At 40.2% G+C, this 16,724-nt stretch overlaps 1 protein-coding gene across 1 annotated transcript; it reads left to right on the forward strand.

Moving 5' to 3' along the window:
• The first annotated feature begins 337 nt into the window (after positions 1–337).
• trir (telomerase RNA component interacting RNase) lies at positions 338–14,069 on the forward strand. Its single transcript, XM_043695120.2, has 3 exons — positions 338–632; positions 7,475–7,552; positions 10,664–14,069. The coding sequence occupies exons 1-3, from the start codon at positions 357–359 to the stop codon at positions 10,769–10,771; spliced, it is 462 nt and encodes a 153-aa protein (XP_043551055.1). The 5' UTR covers positions 338–356; the 3' UTR covers positions 10,772–14,069.
• Positions 14,070–16,724: the final 2,655 nt, after the last annotated feature.

Raw genomic sequence — 16,724 nt, forward strand, 5'->3', positions numbered from 1 at the left:
GAAATTTGTTTTTGTTTCGGCTGAGGGGGGGAAGGAAAGGGAAATATTTGGGGCGGTTTAAAGTTCGGTCATGCGCAGTTGTCGCCTAATCCAAGATATCGGCGGCGGGGGGGGGGTTCCTCGACCACACCTTCTTTGGAGAGGAAAATGAGGCGGCTGGCCCCGTTTTTTTGTTGAGCCAGTGATTTGTTTGTGTTTGAGGGTGTAGATTCGTTCTGGCGGCTGTCTTTTACCCTCTCCCCTCCCATTTCCACACACGCACACACACACGCATACCAGCCCCCCCCCCCCGACCCAGGCCCGCTCCGCCCCAGAAGCCTCGGCGGTCTCCCATCCTTCCCCCCCCCCCCCCCAAGATGGCGGAGAGGCGGAGGAACCGCGAAGTTTCTGGAAGCTCCGAGCCGAGCGAAGCGGACGGTGGCTCGGAGAGCAAAGGGGTGAACGCCTTCGCCAACGATGGCAGCTTCATGGCACTTTTCAAGAAGAAGATGGAGGAGGAGAGGCTGAGGAGCGAAGGGGGAGCCGCGCCGAGCGGCGGGGACATAGACAATGGAGGCAAGAGGAGTGTGGCCGCTGGCCAGGAGCAAAGTGCTGAGGCCCAGAGCGACAGGAAGAAAAGCGTGCTGAATATTGTAAGAGCGAGAGATTTTGCTCTCAATTTGCCTCCTGGTTAATGAGCAGGGCTGGGGAATTGGTGAAAGATGCCGTTAGTTCATTGCCCTCCCCTCCCATCACCACGAAAAAGAAATGTTATCCACTATCTTGACATAAATTAGATTGTTTCCTTCGTTCAACAGTATTGGCAGCAATATGTACAGTCATAACTCTCACAAAGCAATGCTCCCTGTTCTGTTGCCTGAGTTTATACACTTATTCCTTCCTTCCTTCAACAATGTCAGGAGAAATGCCAACAGTCTTTTACAAAATAATGCTACCTGCTCTTTTGCCTAAGTTTACAGATTTGATTATTTCATTCATTCAACAATGTTAGAGGCAATGCACTATTTTACACTTTAAAAAAAATCATACTCCTGCCACTCCTCCCACTCTTGCTTGAATTTACAGATTGGTTCCTTGCATCATTATTATGTTAGGTGCAGTATGTACATCCCTTTAATTTTACAAAACAATACGACTAGTTCTTTTGCTTGAATTTGCTGATTGACTCCTTCCATCATTCATCAATGTTAGGGGCAATATGTATAGTTTTATTTTACATAAAAGTATGCTGCCCCTGTCTTGTCTGAATTTATAGATTGATTGATTCATTCACTGGCTATAAGTGTGATGTGGGACATTTTTAAAACAAAAGAAACAAAGTATAATTTTTGTCATTAAATTCTGAGCTCTGAATTTTTGCTTTTAGAGAAAACTCAGCTAAGAATTATTTATCTGAAAATACAGAGCCCTGTCATCATCTGAAAAGGCAAAGTTTTTTGATTTGCAGATGTGACTCCCTCAGCAAGGATTGATGGACTGACATCTTGTGCCACTGATATTCCAGTGGGTAGGGTTTCCTCTGTTGGGTCGGGCATTCAAGACTTTGAGCCTCATTATAGTAACTTTATGTATTCTAACATGATGTTCCAATCTTGAGATTAAATGTTAAACCTTACTGAATAAGCAGAGACACTGTAAATTAAGTGGCCTCTAATTACGGGGAGCTTGGGAAAAGTAAAATTTTGGGATTTGCACTTTCAAATCTCTGAAAATTGGAGGACAGATTGATGAAATTTAATGTAACCTGGACTTTCTAATTGGACACTGGAATCATTGGTTCACTACTGACTTTGTGTGTTGCCTCCAATTCCTGAATATACGCCATCGCAAAGATATCAAAATCAAAGATATTTTGAAACATAATACATACACATTTTTCTTCTGAAATATTGGCTGACCTGTACATTTCCAGAATTGTTTGAATTTAAGCATGAAGCATTATTTAAATTAAATCTTTGCTTACTCTCATTCAATCATAAGAATTTTAAAGCAATTCTCATATGTTTGCAAATATTGTGTCTCTGGCAGACTTACTTTAGGGACAATTGGTCATTTTCCGTATGACCTTGTGTTCTTAAGAACCTTTTTTATTGCTAAGGATGCTAAATCTCTTAAAATACATCCATTAAATTTAAATTAATGATACTAAATATAAAGTTAATGAGGTTGAAGAACATAAGTAGTGGTAGTAAAGGAGTAAGTCATATACTCCTTTTAAAAAACCCGAAAATTAACTAAGTTCGAGCAGCCGAAATTGTTTTTAAAAAACGTAAATTAACAAATCTCGGGAGATCAATTTTGTTTTACTTCAGAGATCAACGAAGCTCAGGAGATAGAAGGTTTTTTTTAAACCCAGGCATTAACAAAGCTTGGGAATTCAGATTTCAACCCTCCCCTCAGAGTTCAGCAATTTTTCGAAAACTACTGTCTACACTCTGCCTGTGTTCCTGATGAAGGGCTTTTGCCCAAAACCTTGATTTTCCTACTCCTCGGATGCTGCCTGAACTGCTGTGCTTTTCCAGCACCACTCTAAGCCAACCTCCTTTAAGTCTGCTTTATAATTCTAAAAGCTTACAACTGACCTTATTCAGTGTCCTAGTAGTTCTTAATTCCTATTCAAAACTCCATTGATCTGTCATAAATGAACTTGATAACTGAGCAACCACAGCCATATGGCAAAAAGAATTGTGTCCACTTGGCCTGGATGTGATTAATAGAAACAATTGTTCATATATGTTTTATTGAATCTCATGTTAAAACACTTAGATTATAGGTCAGTCTTCAAGATAAAGAAGCTAAGTTTGGTCTACCCTCTGTACCACTTCTTCACTTCTGAATTCGGAATAATGTAAAGGCAAACAGTGTATTAGTATTTCCATTTCCTCTTTTGTACTTGTACACCAACTTTGTGGTTCCTGTATATGAACATTTAAATGCCATTTTCCCATTGCTTCTCTCACCATTAAGAAACAGAGTGAAATTTCATACTACAAGTTGTCGTTCCAATGTAAAGACTGCAACACTAGTGCTTTGTCAGATTGCCTTAAATATTTACTGCAGAGGGGCCTCTGACAACATCCTCAACACCTCTCATCCACAACCTGGTAAAGCTTCCTAAATTTTTAAATAAAATAATTATAGTTGCTGGTAGAGGAGCTCGTAACCACTTTTCTCTCAGAACTGCTTCTATTACCTTTGTTGTCATGATGATATTGAGAATGTTACACCGTTCCATGGATTTTGTTCGTTGCAAATCTGAAAGTTCCCTTTTGTGCTCTTTGAGAGACTTCTCAGTTTATTTTACTTAATGAAAAAAAAATCTTCTGGTTGTAAAAATGCATGTTTGATATCCTGGTTCACGTGGTCCAATGACATTCTGATATTTTATATTAGAAATGTAAGCACTTGGACAAGATATTTATTTCTACTGCAAAAAGAATGTGTTGGGCTTTTTGGGGTCTGGCCCATATTGTTGAGACAAAAATATCTTTTTCCCACTGGATATGGTCAGAATCATATGAGAAACGCGTCAGGCAGTCTCAACCAGTTCCAAATGATACTAATTGGCAACATGACTCTGAGAGATCGGTGTAAGAAGTAGAGATGTCATATCAGTCTCGCAGCATGTCTTCTAATCTTTGACCTGCGATAGATTAATCCAGGCTGGAAAGAGACCTTTTTGGTCAAACCTCTCCAACACTGGATCTGGGAGCATTTGATGCTGACACTAAATTCCTGAAACACAGTTCCATTCTCCAGCACTAATACTTCATGTAATGACTCAAAAGCTCTTGTAAAAATAATAAAGAATGTATGTTCTGCCACTCCATTCTTGTTAGTGTGATGCTGGGATGGGTGAGGAAGAGAATAGTAACATCAGAATGTTAGTGCTACAATTAAGAGTGCATCTACTCTCTTGTTTTTGAAGTCCAAATTCAGTGCCCAATTGACCCAGCACAGCTTCATTTCAGCTTGGGAGTCACAACCAATTCATACTGAAGTGTGAATGCAGCGCTCATTTTTGTTTTCACAGAAGCACATGCTGTATGACTCTAAGAGCAGTGTCAGACTCTGGGACTTTATCAATTTGAGAATAAACAACAGTACTACAGTTGATTGAGGAACAAATGAGAAGAGGAATTAGTTTCTGTAGCAGATGACCTCTCATTAGTTGAAGGTTAAAAACATGTCTCTGAAAATCTTGTACAGGAAGACTGCTTGATCCCAATTCTGATTTCATTGAGGGAACTGGTGTATGTGAGGAAATGAGTTTTGTATTCTCAGTTCTTCAGGTCGCCCTTTTGGTCGCTTGTATAATGCGTTTCTCTTAATATTTTATTAAAATAGATTCCTGCATAGGTTCATTTCCAGAAATTTTGGTTTAAATTACTTTCCTGAACAATTATATCTTCAGAGCTTAAATGTCCTTTTCACATTGACAGAGAAATTCTCTTGTGGAGTAAACATTCAATTTCTAGTTGTTTGATTGTGGGTGAGTGATAGTAATATTAGCTCAGTGTTAGCATAATTAAATCTGACTATCTTATCCCAACAAGTTGTACAACTACAAGAAGACTTTTCAGACCAAAGCTAGTTTGAAAATTACTATTGGTGCTGTCTTAGGTAACAATATTCCGATGTTCAGTTTTAAAAATTACATCTTCAAGGAGTTCTGTTGTACCCTGATATGAAATTATTTTGGTGTTTGTTAGATAAGCCAAGTCACGTGATATTGTATAATATGATACTTGGGTCATTTTATTTCCCAGTTTAGTTGGATTTCAGTTTACAAATGTATCTGTAAACAGACCATGGGTCTAATTTTGAACACCTAGAAGTGGCACTGGTTAGAAATGGCACTGGTGCTGTAGGTGATGTTGAATCAGTAACTCAAAGTTGCATTAGATCTGTGTTTATTGATACTTAATTTTCAGCAGACTACACAATGTGTCATGTCCCTTTTAATGAGCGTGGTTTCACATAGTTTGCCATAAATGTTATTTTCCAAATGTTCCTGTTTCACTTGAGTAAAGTGTAATCATGTAAGAAAGTAACTGAAAATCTGAAATAAATATTAGGGACAGCCAGCAGTTCAGTTAGCATTAGAATAAACTTTTATTATTTTAGTCAGGGTGTATCTGTCTTCTGACCAAGTTGGTACTTTATAACTTTTTTGCCTCTTTTATTCTCTCTTTGACATGAAAGTTTAGCTGTAATAACTAATAGGTCCATCCTTCTGCTTTCTATGAGCTTTGTAAAATATTTGATCATATTTATAAATGAGCAATTTAAATATTATTTCACTATCCTACCATGTTGGCAGATCAAAGGTTTCTCTCTGTTAATCCTGCTGCTAGTTTTACTTCTGCCTTAATTTCAAACCCAAAAAACGGTGAGTAGCTGGAATATATTGCGATGGATCAGGCCAGACCCCCTCAAAATATTTCAACAAGGTAGTCTAGACCCTAATGTTTTCTTTTAATAGTAGATTGGAAGTGGGTATTCCAGGTGTGATTCAACTGGGCAAACCCCACTTTGCTTTAAGCAAAACAGAATTTATGTAAACCCTATCGTTGAAACATGAACAAAAAAAAGCAGAATTTAGAATAACTTAACTATTGGAAAACGTAACTGACCCAATATAGCAACTGAACTAATTAACTGTTCCAGTTTAGTTACATCACATAAACACATCCCTTGGCAAAAAGCTAAATTCAAACACAGATTCTTACAGACAGGAAGAAACAACATCCAGAGAGATTTCAGAGAAAGTCAGTTAGGAATCATTACTGAAGCTTGCAACCCTTCTGGCCTCCTGCATCTTGTGACTGCTGCACCTTCAAAACAATAGAAAACTGGGAGAAATGGCCACTCTCCTATTGTTAAGCTGTTTAGCTTTCCAGCACCCTAGACCTTTTGGTACCTCTGCCTTTACAATTTTTCTTTTCAAAGAAAAGGATAAAATAATCTTTTTTAAAGTGACAATATCGTCACAATATGTAGCGGCAGAGCAGACCTGTCACTGATTTTATATTCTGTTAATTTAAATACAGAACTGCTTGGGCAATGCTTCTCTCAATTTTTGAGTGTAGATTTGAACTTCTGTAACTTTGAAAGCATTTGGGATTATTTTGTATTGAAGTTTCCAGGATCACTCTTAAAGTAGAGTGGGGGAAGCAGAAACATCAGTCAGCTAACTGAGATGTTCTTTGATCAGTTTTTGTTAAATATTGCAGTTGTCATATGTTATTTGTTGAGCAGCCAGCTTGATCATTTGACTGTATTTGCAATTTTAGATTTTTAATGTGGGTACTTTAATCAAGAAAGCAAAGCAGAATTAGATTAGATTAGATTACATTACATTACAGTGTGGAAACAGGCCCTTCGGCCCAACAAGTCCACACCGACCCGCCGAAGCGTAACCCCTACATTTACCCCGACATTTACCCCTTACCTAACATTATGGGCAATTTAGCATGGCCAATTCACCTAACCTGCACATCTTTGGACTGTAGGAGGAAACCGGAGCACCCGGAGGAAACCCACGCAGACACGGGGAGAACGTACAAACTCCACACAGTCAGTTGCCTGAGGCGGGAATTGAACCCGGGTCTCTGGTGCTGTGAGGCAGCAGTGCTAACCACTGTGCCACCGTGCCGTCCACTAATTAATGCAGTAAACAAGAGATATTGGATTGCAAACTAACCCAGTAAGCCAAAGTCCATGAAATAATCAAATTGAAATATTTTGGACCAGCTTGTCAATTAGGAATTGCATTCACAAGCTCCAAAGCAATGGCCACACCGCAGAACAGCATAATTTTTTTTTTAAATTCTGCACTGGCGAATTCAATTCCACTTGCACTGTCAGAAGACACATGCAAGGTAATTATATGCTTCTGTACTGAAACAAACTTATGATTTGTTTTTCTAAAGTTGAAATAACTCATCCAATGGAAAAGGCTTTCAAGTAGGTATAATGTTGTTAAATGGGGGTTTAATCCCAATATTTTAGGTTTAGATTTTACTTGTGTCATTATGAATAAGCAATGCCGCATAACTGGCTAACACTTGTATCTGAGAAATATTTTATATTTCAGCAGTGAATTAGACTTACAGTGTATTGATGCAAGAAACCTGCTAAGGATCTGTTGATGGGTTTGCAAGATCTCATTTTAGATGTCTGGCTAATTCAATGCCGAAAAGATTTAAGTAACTATTGTTGGTTTATCAATTGGTAACACCCGCACTGTCACTTTTGCCTTATAGGGAAGTATAAAGAATTGCCTACTTCCGCTGACAGTAGCTTGTGTACTGTATGTTAGAAATGCTTTGAGATGTTGACGTGGGAGATGCATTCTGTTGTGGAATGAGATCTAATTTCAGGATCCCTGTTTTATTACATAGTGGGCAGCATTGACATTGCAGCTCCAAGCGCTCGTGTAATGGTTGCAGTCTTCTGTCCCTTACCCCAGGTGGGAAAGCGGCGAGGTGGGGCAAAGCTAGCCCTCAAGACGGGAATGGTAGCCAAGAAACACAAGACTGAAGAGGAGGTAAGATTCAGTAGCCCTTTGACGAGAATCCTCTCTGCAGTCTGTCTTGAATTGTCTAAACTTCTGTGCATATGTACTGCTCATATCCATAAAGCATTTGAATATATTCACTTCATTTTGAGCCAGCCAATCTTCTCATTGGGATTATTACTTAAAAGAACACAGTTATCCTCTGCAACCTTTGCGACTGCCCTTTATGTAAATTTAATGGTCATTAGGCTCTTCACAACCCTGTACTGACCAAATCAAACTCTTATACTTCATAGAATTATACAGTACAGTGACAGTATTTGCCTATTTTACCCGTGCTGGCTCTTTGATAGTGTTATCCAACTGAACTCAGCACTTTTCTGTTTCCCCATAGCAAACTTTTACCCTTAACTAGTTAACCAATTTCTTTTGAATTTGTTTTCACCAGCTTTTCAAGTAATGTATTGTAAATCATAGCAATTCACCTTTTTCAAAAGTTCTGATGTCACCATAATTCTTTTGCTAATGTCAAATATTTTTCCTCTGCTTGCTGATTATTACAGTGGAAACAGCTTCTCCTTATTTACTATATCCAAACTTATAATTTGAGCACGTGTACTGTTCTCTTACCTCCTGTATTCTAAGAACAATACAAGTTTCTTCCCTCTATGCATATAATTGAAGTCCCACAGCCCTTTTATTTTCTGTCCATTTCCTACTGAGTTTTCCAATCTCAGCCAAGGATTACTGCAGTTAACCTGGGCAACTCTGGATGTGGACAGATCAACAATTAGTGTTCCTTTATTAAATCCCTTTCAATGTTGCAAGATCAAAGGTAAGAACAAAAAAAGTGCCATCTTGGATGTGGTATCTGAAATAACTTCACAGAGACTGATATCCCATTACCAAGTCACCCTTTATTTACATGTGTACTTGACACTGGCCTGGCTTCCTCAGAGCTCGCTCTGAGTGAGCAGAATCTCTGTCAGTCCTGTTTATATCTGTCATCCAGGGCTCCCAGATTAGACCAGGCTTCAGTCAGGGAACTCATTCTACGAGGTACACCTGGCTGACATTGTTACAATCACTACATTCTCCTCCCACTGAGTCCAGGGGCGTAGGCTCTCTTGGGGCATTTTCACACCGGGTCCAGTTCCTCTAACTTAGCCTCGGATACAGGTGCTATGTACCGGAATGTAGCCCACCTCTTGCGTTTGGAACATCTCTGAAGAAATTCACCCTTTTTGGGTGGTAAAGCTGTCAAGGTTGTGACATCCACTGTGTCCGTATCTAACTTTGAGGTTTCGTCGATGCTAGACAGAGTGGAGAACCTATGGATTCTGACAGCCTTTCTGTCTGTTCTGGGGGGCTGGGTATGTTTTCCTCCTGCCCCGTTTGTGAGTTTGCCACTTTCATGCGGTCTACATGCTTGTTCAGGATTGGCTCACCCACCCAAACTTAGTATGTTATGGCACCTGACCTCACATAGACCATGCCCCTCACTCGTGGGGCCATTTCCATGGTTTCGGCACCAGTCTTCATCCCCTGAAGTAAACTGTCTTTGTCACTTAGAGGTGTCCTGTGTCTGGCATTGGCGTTCCTGATGCCATGTGTGTCTCACCCCCACTGTCTAGGAAGATCCGATATAACCTGGTGCGGAATCCTTGTATTAGCAACTTTGCTGGAGCTATCCCGTAGTTGCATGATGAGTAGTCCAATAATCAAATAGGAACCAGGAAAGTTCAGTATCGAGTGAAGCTGTAGGCTGTTTCTTTAAGCCTGGCTTCAAAGCTTGAACCGTTCTTTCCACATGCTCGCAATGTTTGAATTTCCTGCTGGTAAATATTGGTCCGTTGTCTATGATCAACACTCTCAACAGCCTGTATTGCAAAAGATGCTTGCAGCTTTTCTGTTGTTGTCCCCGTGTTTGACAAATCAACACTAGGCATATCCACCCATTTTGAGTGGGCATTCACAATGCTAAGAATGTTGAGCCCATGAAAAGGCCTAGCATAATCAACATGTAACCGAGTTCAGGGTTTATCCAGCCAGTATGGGGGAGCTACTAGTGGTAATTTTTGTCCTTGTTCACATTGTGGACATTGACCCACCAATGCGGCAATGTCTGCATCCAATTCTCGCCACCAGACATAACTTCTCACCAACATCTTCATTTTTGACAATCCTGTATGAACCTGGTGGAGTTTAGCCAAGTATCTGGATCCAACCTTTGCTTGGGACAATCATTCTTGCTCCCTATAATAAAATGCCAACCTCTATGGTGATCTGACTTTGCCAAGTCCAGGAAAGTTTCAGTTCTGGTTGTGATGGCCCTTTTGTTTCTCCCAACACCACCAGCTGTTTTAGTTTTGGCAAGATGGGATCTTTTTGTGCCCACCGCCTGATGTCAGCAGTGACCAGAAGCATCCAGAAAGTTTAAAACCAGAACAGACTCTTCCAGTGGCAGCACCACTAGTGATGTATCTGCCAGCAGGAGGCAGCTCAAGGCACCTGCCTTTGCTACTTGGCCTCCCAGACAGTGTTCCAACTGGTAATTGTATGCACTTAGAAAGAGATCCCACTACTGAATGCAACCTGAAAGTATGGGCGGCACGGTCTTGTCCTCTTTGAGTAGCCCAAGGGTTTGTGGTCCGTTATTATTACAAATTTACATTTGTATTGGTATTGATGGGACTACCTCACATCAAGGATGACCACCAAACCTACCTTCTCTATCTGGGTGTATTTGCACTCTGCATCAGCCAAAATCCAGGAAACATATGCTATTAGTCACTCCTGTCTATTGGGCCATCACCTGATACCATACAGGGAGGCATCTCATTTCAGCACCAGATCTGACTTGGGATCATAGTGTACCAACATCTTAGATGGTAGCTGCTTCTTCACTTCACTACAGCAAGTTGGTGCATTCAAGAAAGCAGGGAAGACAAAAATAAGTACAATTTGGCTTATTAAGTAGCCAGTGAATTCCTTCTGGCAACTAAACTGATTTTGAATCCAGAGCTTTTGTCAGTAATAGTGAAAGTTCAATCCTGTAGTTGCCACAATGCAATTTGTTGTTTCCATGTTATATTAAATGCCCAATTCAACCTATCTTTTTTCTCTCCATTTTATCTTCAGGCTGAAGCACGAGGTGGAGATGCGTGGGCCAAATACATGGCAGAAGTGAAGAAATACAAAGCACATCAGTGCAGTGATGATGACAAAACCCGGCCTCTTGTTAAATAGCCAGATTTGCAAGCTTATGCAGCCAAGAACTGTATTATATTTTACAACCGTTAAGATCAAGTCCTCCACCCAATGCCCTCACTGTACAGCCAGTATAAGATTTTTTCTTTTGACTGCCTGGAATATGTATTTATTTGGATTTGTGGTTTGAAGACAACACTTGCAAACAAAACTCCAACGCAATGTTTAATTTTCAACATTGAAATCCTGTCCGCTTTCAAAATGTGATTGATAGTGTACAGTTTTCATATAGTTATGTCTCACACCCTGTTTCAATATAGAACATAGTTTCCAGACACTTTTAATCTTTATTTTTTATAAAATGCACGATAAAGCTTCAGTTGTCAGTAAAAAAAAGTCCATGCATATTTACTCTTATGCGCCTGCAGTTATTAATTACAAAACTGTAGCAAGTTTTTGAAACTTGTACACAATATTGTACATCTTACTGGCCCTTGTTGCTAAGTTGGCTAGAATTGTAGGGCTGGTTTGATCAATGACTGGTCAGGCACCTCAATACATCTGTGTTGGAAGGAGCCCATTGCCTGATTGGTGCTGGTGAGGTATTTACATTTTTGATCAGAATTATGACATTACTAGCATTAAGAGCTGAACTGTAAGAAGCAGTAGTGGGACTTGTTTCTCATAGTCTGTTTGCTACAGCATTTACATTGCTGAAGACCAATGATTTCCTGTGTTTCTTCATGAGAATTAGCTTATCCAGAAGGACAAAAGTTGCAGTTGTGATCACTGCTGTGCCTCAAATGAGTATTTGGATGGGGCAGCCAATGTGTGGGATTCCCCATAAAGAACTTAAAGTGGGAGTGGGCAATGAGGATGCAATCAGTGAGCCCAGAAACTTGGATGGGATGAGAAAATGTTTCTCAAGTTCACAAAACTACCTCAGATGTATCAGTGAAACATTATTACAAAGCTCTTGTTACAATCTACCCAGTTGAGTTTTCACTTAGTTTGTAATGTTTCTCTTTCGGCAGTGCTAGTGAGATGTAGCTTCTTGTCTGCTGTTTGAATTTCCCTTTCCTATTAGTGAGCAGTGAAGAGAGCATTTCTTCCTCCATGAGCAGAATAAGGTCAGATTGGAAAAGCAGAAGATTTGATAAAATAGAACATCTGGGCCACAGTGGTGGTTGCTATCTGCTGACAACAGCAGGAGCAGAACTAGAAGCTCAACGCAGCCTGCATCTTAAGTGTTGCAAAAAAGGTCTGCTATATGGTCCCTGTCTTTCCTTTAGAGTAATGCAGAGCTCTCACTTTGCCTGAAGCACAAATCTCTGCTGGATTTCCACAGGACTGTTACTGCAAATGTCTGTTTTGTATAGGATTTATCTGTCATTTGAATGATACTTTCTAGAAATGGAATGAGAAGGAAGTTAAATGGGGCAAAGGTAGATGAGGTAAAGTAGAACTAGATCATAGAATACTTGATGGCATTGCCTTTAACAAATTAGTAATTTTGATATTTAAATTTCCCTTTAAGTAATGCCTCTTGTTCCTCAGTCTTTCTGGATGTGCCTTTTGTTATTTCCAGATTTCACCACCTTTTATGGCCAGTCATTACGCAGTGAGAGAGATTCCCAGGCACATTGTAACCCAACTTGATATTTTCCAAATCTTATAGGCTCACTTATTGAAATAGTTTGTATTATGGATTGGGGGGCAACAAAGACTGACTGATTTGGAGATTTGAGTTGTCATTCATCTTTTCTGTGCAATGTGCTGCTAGTTTAAATATCTGACACTAAAAGCAAAAGTTCCCTGATGACTTGGATGGGGATTCAGCGACCCAAGCCAGGAAGTTCATCCTGGACTTTGGTGTGTTAGCTTCTTTCAGGTGTATTGGTGAGTATGTGGAGCTGGGAAATCAAAAATTCATCTGCAGGTTCCTGCTCCTGGTCACTGTCTTAGCTGCCTCCACTGAAAGATTCGGATGTTGCCAAGAATGTTAGCAATACATTTCATCAAGTAGCCAGAACTGCTGTGTACACTTATGAAACATGGATGATATATTGGATGTCTCACTAGTGTTTATAAAAGTTGCCACTTTCTGGAGGAAGGGCAAATAGACAAACACGAGCACTTTTGTTTGAAGGATTTTGAGATTTTTGTTTTTCAAACTTACTTGAGGTATAGGGACCAAGATGCACTTAAGATCAAATTAAACCGTAGTCATTCACTCTAAATAGCGCAGCAATGAAGAGTTGAGCAATCTTATGGCTTCGCTGAGTTAGTTCATCCTGGCCGTGATAGAGTTGTCTTCAGCTCTTCCTGAGTTACAGAGAATGAAATCTGGTATAGTTCCCACTTCCATTACATGTGTGGAGGTTGAGATTTAACTGATGTTCTGCTAGTTGAATGGCCTGCTGCTATCAGACTGATTTTGTGAATAGTTATTTGGGTTAGTTACTAGAGTGCGCCAAACCCAATGGAATCGTAACCAATCTTGAGTGTCAGTCCTAACTCCATGAGACACTTGCACTGCTGAGTTAGGGTCTAGCTCAAACCCTCACTCCAGAACTGTACATACATACTTGACCGTTTAGATTGAGGAATTGCTGCACTGTCAGAGATGCTGTCTTTTGGATGAGATTAAACCAAGGCCCTGCTGTGTTGGGTGACCACTTTTTGAAAAGAAGAGCAATGAAGCTCTGGTGTTTTGACTAACATTCACCCAAACCAATAGAAGAAACTGATTATTTGGTTGTTTATCTTATTAGAGGACCTGGCAGTTTGCAAATTGGCAGTGAATTGAGTTAGCACATACTGAGCTGTAAGTCCCAATGTAAATGTATAGGAAAAGAAAATAGTTCTTTCAAAGTCAAATTTAGGGCAAGGGGATTGAATCTTAACTTCCTCATTATGTATAAATATCTGTGATTAATTGAATCAATAAGGGGTTCTGGAAGTTCATTTGGAATTAAATAGTCACAGTTACTCCATTAAATGGTATTGGTCGTGCCAGACATTGGGTGTAAGAGTTGGAGTGGAGAAAGGGTGTATTCTCAACCGCTAATTTGGTTTGACTAGAAGGTAAAATAAAACCGCAGTAGCCAGCTCATTAGTTTGACGAATGGTTTTTTTTTACTGATGTTTTAAGTATTTGCTTTCTAAAGTCAAGTAGCATATGATGATATATAAAGCAAGTTAACGGTGGTTGTGTCTGATAACCATTGGTGTACGTGTCTAATATCTAATGTATTGGTGACACTTCTCAGTGCCATGCTATGTTTTGCATGCAAAGTAGCCTTTCAAAATAAAAGGAAAAGCCAGTCACTTCACACTGGATTCTTCTGCCTGAAAACCTGATATCACAAGCATTTTCCCAATCTGCAATGTCCCCTCACCAATGTACAAACGTTGACCCCCTAGATACCTATAACCATGATTTGTCACTTTGTGCCTATACCCTATGTTATTTGACTCCTGGTACCGTTCTGCATTAGCATTAATTCATTTTGGATATGATAAACTCATTGCTGACAATTCTCATAATTTTTGTACAGCACCGTTTTTGTGCATTAGGGCTGATCAGAAATTGATGGAAGATTGACTTCTTTCTTCCCAACTAAATGTGGTGAATTGAACATGGCAGCGAGTCAGCAAGTCATGCAGCATCCGAACAGCAGGAATGAGAGGCTGATGAAGGCTGCCCGAAACATCGATTCTCTTGCTCCTCGGATGCTGCATGACCCGCTGTGCTTTTCCAGCACCACACACTCGACTCTGATCTCCAGCATCCGCAGTCCTCACTTTCTCCATGGCAGCGAGTCAACCAGGTGTTTAGTTGTTGATCATTCTCCACCGACTCTTGTACATTCATCGAAGTTGACAAGCCTTTAGATGTTACCTGTATAACTAACAACTAAGGTGAGCAGATTTTTTTAATAGTAAGGAGCTTTTCACTTTGGTATCATCTGCTGTCCAAGCAGCTCCACTTTTCAACAAGAATTCGCTGGGATAGATATCATTGGTGGAATTTCCTGTCGAGAAGTTAGATGGTGTAAACCTGGTAACTAGCAGCAGCTGGGAGACATATGTTCAGTTACACTGGTTGGGTTAGTCACGTCTAGCCTGTGTACCAGTCCTTCCGAAACTTTTATTTTCCGCTGTGACCCCATATTGAGGTTTGAAAGTTTTCAGCCTCTGAGAATGAGGGTCTGTAAGAGCGGGAGCACGGCTGTGATAATTCCTTCAGTTGTGCCCAATGTGGGGTCCTGTCTACTATGTGTTTTTGAGGCGGGGAGGACCTGCCCTTATACTTTTCAATTTTATTTTGACCTTTTGATAATCCAGAATCCATCCAATCCAGTCTCCACTACTGTGTAAGGAAGATAATTCCATAGACCCAACACAGAGAGAAGGAAACAGCAATTGATTATGGCCTCTCTACCATTCCCGAGTGATGGGAACAAGATCCAGCAATGGCACAGCTCATCAATTCATACTTACTAATCACTTATGTTAAACTATTGTTTATTCCTACAGCAACAAAATATAACATTAAAATTGTACAGTGGTCAAAAACTGAACGGAAGGCAATAACTCGACCAGGTTGAGGTTACCTTGAACTTAAACTGGTCATTTCCACTCGACGTCGTTTCATTGTGCAGTCTACAGCCGCAATTTAGTCATTTTTCAGGTACTGAACATAAATCAAGTTTTTTTGCAGTTCACTGAATAAAGTATCATAAAGAGCTTTCGAGTGTTACTATTATCACTTTCCAATGCATCCGGATTCTACACCAGGGCAAGATTCCTCTTGATAGTATTGTAGGCAAGTAACTCCTGGCTCGAATGTAGTTAGGGATGTTGGGTATCAAAATCAGACTGGAATGATCCTCAACCATAAGTTTGACAGTAGAATCTTCGTTGTTAACTATTGAAATCCCAGTAAGGGCCTGAGAAACTTGCAGCATCTATCAAGGCCCCGAATTAGGCGGTAAAATACGAGTTAACTTTGAGATAAACCAGTTGTCATTCGTTCTGTTCCGTTTGCATGCAGAAATTTATTGAAGAACTAGACTAGTTTCATGCACTCAATCCAATCACCACTACCACTCCAGGAGAGTGAGGAAAGAGCTGCAGAATTAAACATTGACTTTGAACCTTTTCGGAATAATGTATGAAAAGTAACTGAAACTAATTCACAATTTAGAGAAGTGATGTGAGAGGAGAACGGGACAAATTATAGTTTAGTTACATTGAGCTCTACTGGCTTTGGTATCAACTGATTAGGATGGGATACTCAGGCAGATAATCGTGTGTTGAAGCGCCCATTCTGAATAATTAAGAATCAAAACAGAAATTGGGGGAAATCTCAGCACGTTTGATAGCATCTGTGAAGAGAAAATATAGTTGATATTGCGGGTACAGTGACCCATCTTCAGAACTGATTGAAGCTAGAGAAAGGTAGGCATACCTGCTAAAGGTGGGAGGGGAAGGAATAAATGATAGATCGAGCTCTTGGAGAGAGAACAGCGATTAGGCAAAGTAATAGGTAATGATCAGCCTGGGAGAATCAATAGCTGTTAATGGGGTCCACTAATTGCTGAAAACGGGTTATTTGTGATAGCAGGGAGAAAGTGAGGAGTGGTGATGCTGGAAAAGCACAGCAGGTCAGGCTGCACCCGAGGAGCAGGAGAATCGACATTTCGGGCATAAACTGATGAAGGTCTACGCCCGAAACGTCGATTCTCCTCCTCGGATGACCTGCTGTGCTTTTCCAACACCACACTCTCAACACGATTTGTGAAAGCAAGCTGTGTGATGAGAAAGTCTACTGTGTAGGGGTCGGGGTAAGGATATGGAAGAAGGTGCTCAGACCCTAAAATTATTGAACTAGAAATTGAGTCCTGAAGACTAACAATTTTCCAGCAATTTCTGCTTTTGTTTCTGATGTCTAGCAACGGCAGTCTTTGGTTTATCTGAATAATTA

The sequence above is a fragment of the Chiloscyllium plagiosum genome, unplaced genomic scaffold (assembly GCF_037043375.1).
Source record: "Chiloscyllium plagiosum isolate Xiang-an unplaced genomic scaffold, Cpla_swu_hap1 HiC_scaffold_45, whole genome shotgun sequence".
NCBI lineage: Eukaryota > Metazoa > Chordata > Chondrichthyes > Orectolobiformes > Hemiscylliidae > Chiloscyllium > Chiloscyllium plagiosum.

Coding starts and splice junctions, on each gene's coding strand:
- trir (XM_043695120.2), top strand. CDS start 357: ATGGCGGAGAGGCGGAGGAACCGCGAAGTTTCTGGAAGCTCCGAGCCG. Junction 633..7,474: donor AGAAAAGCGTGCTGAATATT/GTAAGAGCGAGA, acceptor CCCTTACCCCAG/GTGGGAAAGCGGCGAGGTGG. Junction 7,553..10,663: donor AACACAAGACTGAAGAGGAG/GTAAGATTCAGT, acceptor TTTTATCTTCAG/GCTGAAGCACGAGGTGGAGA.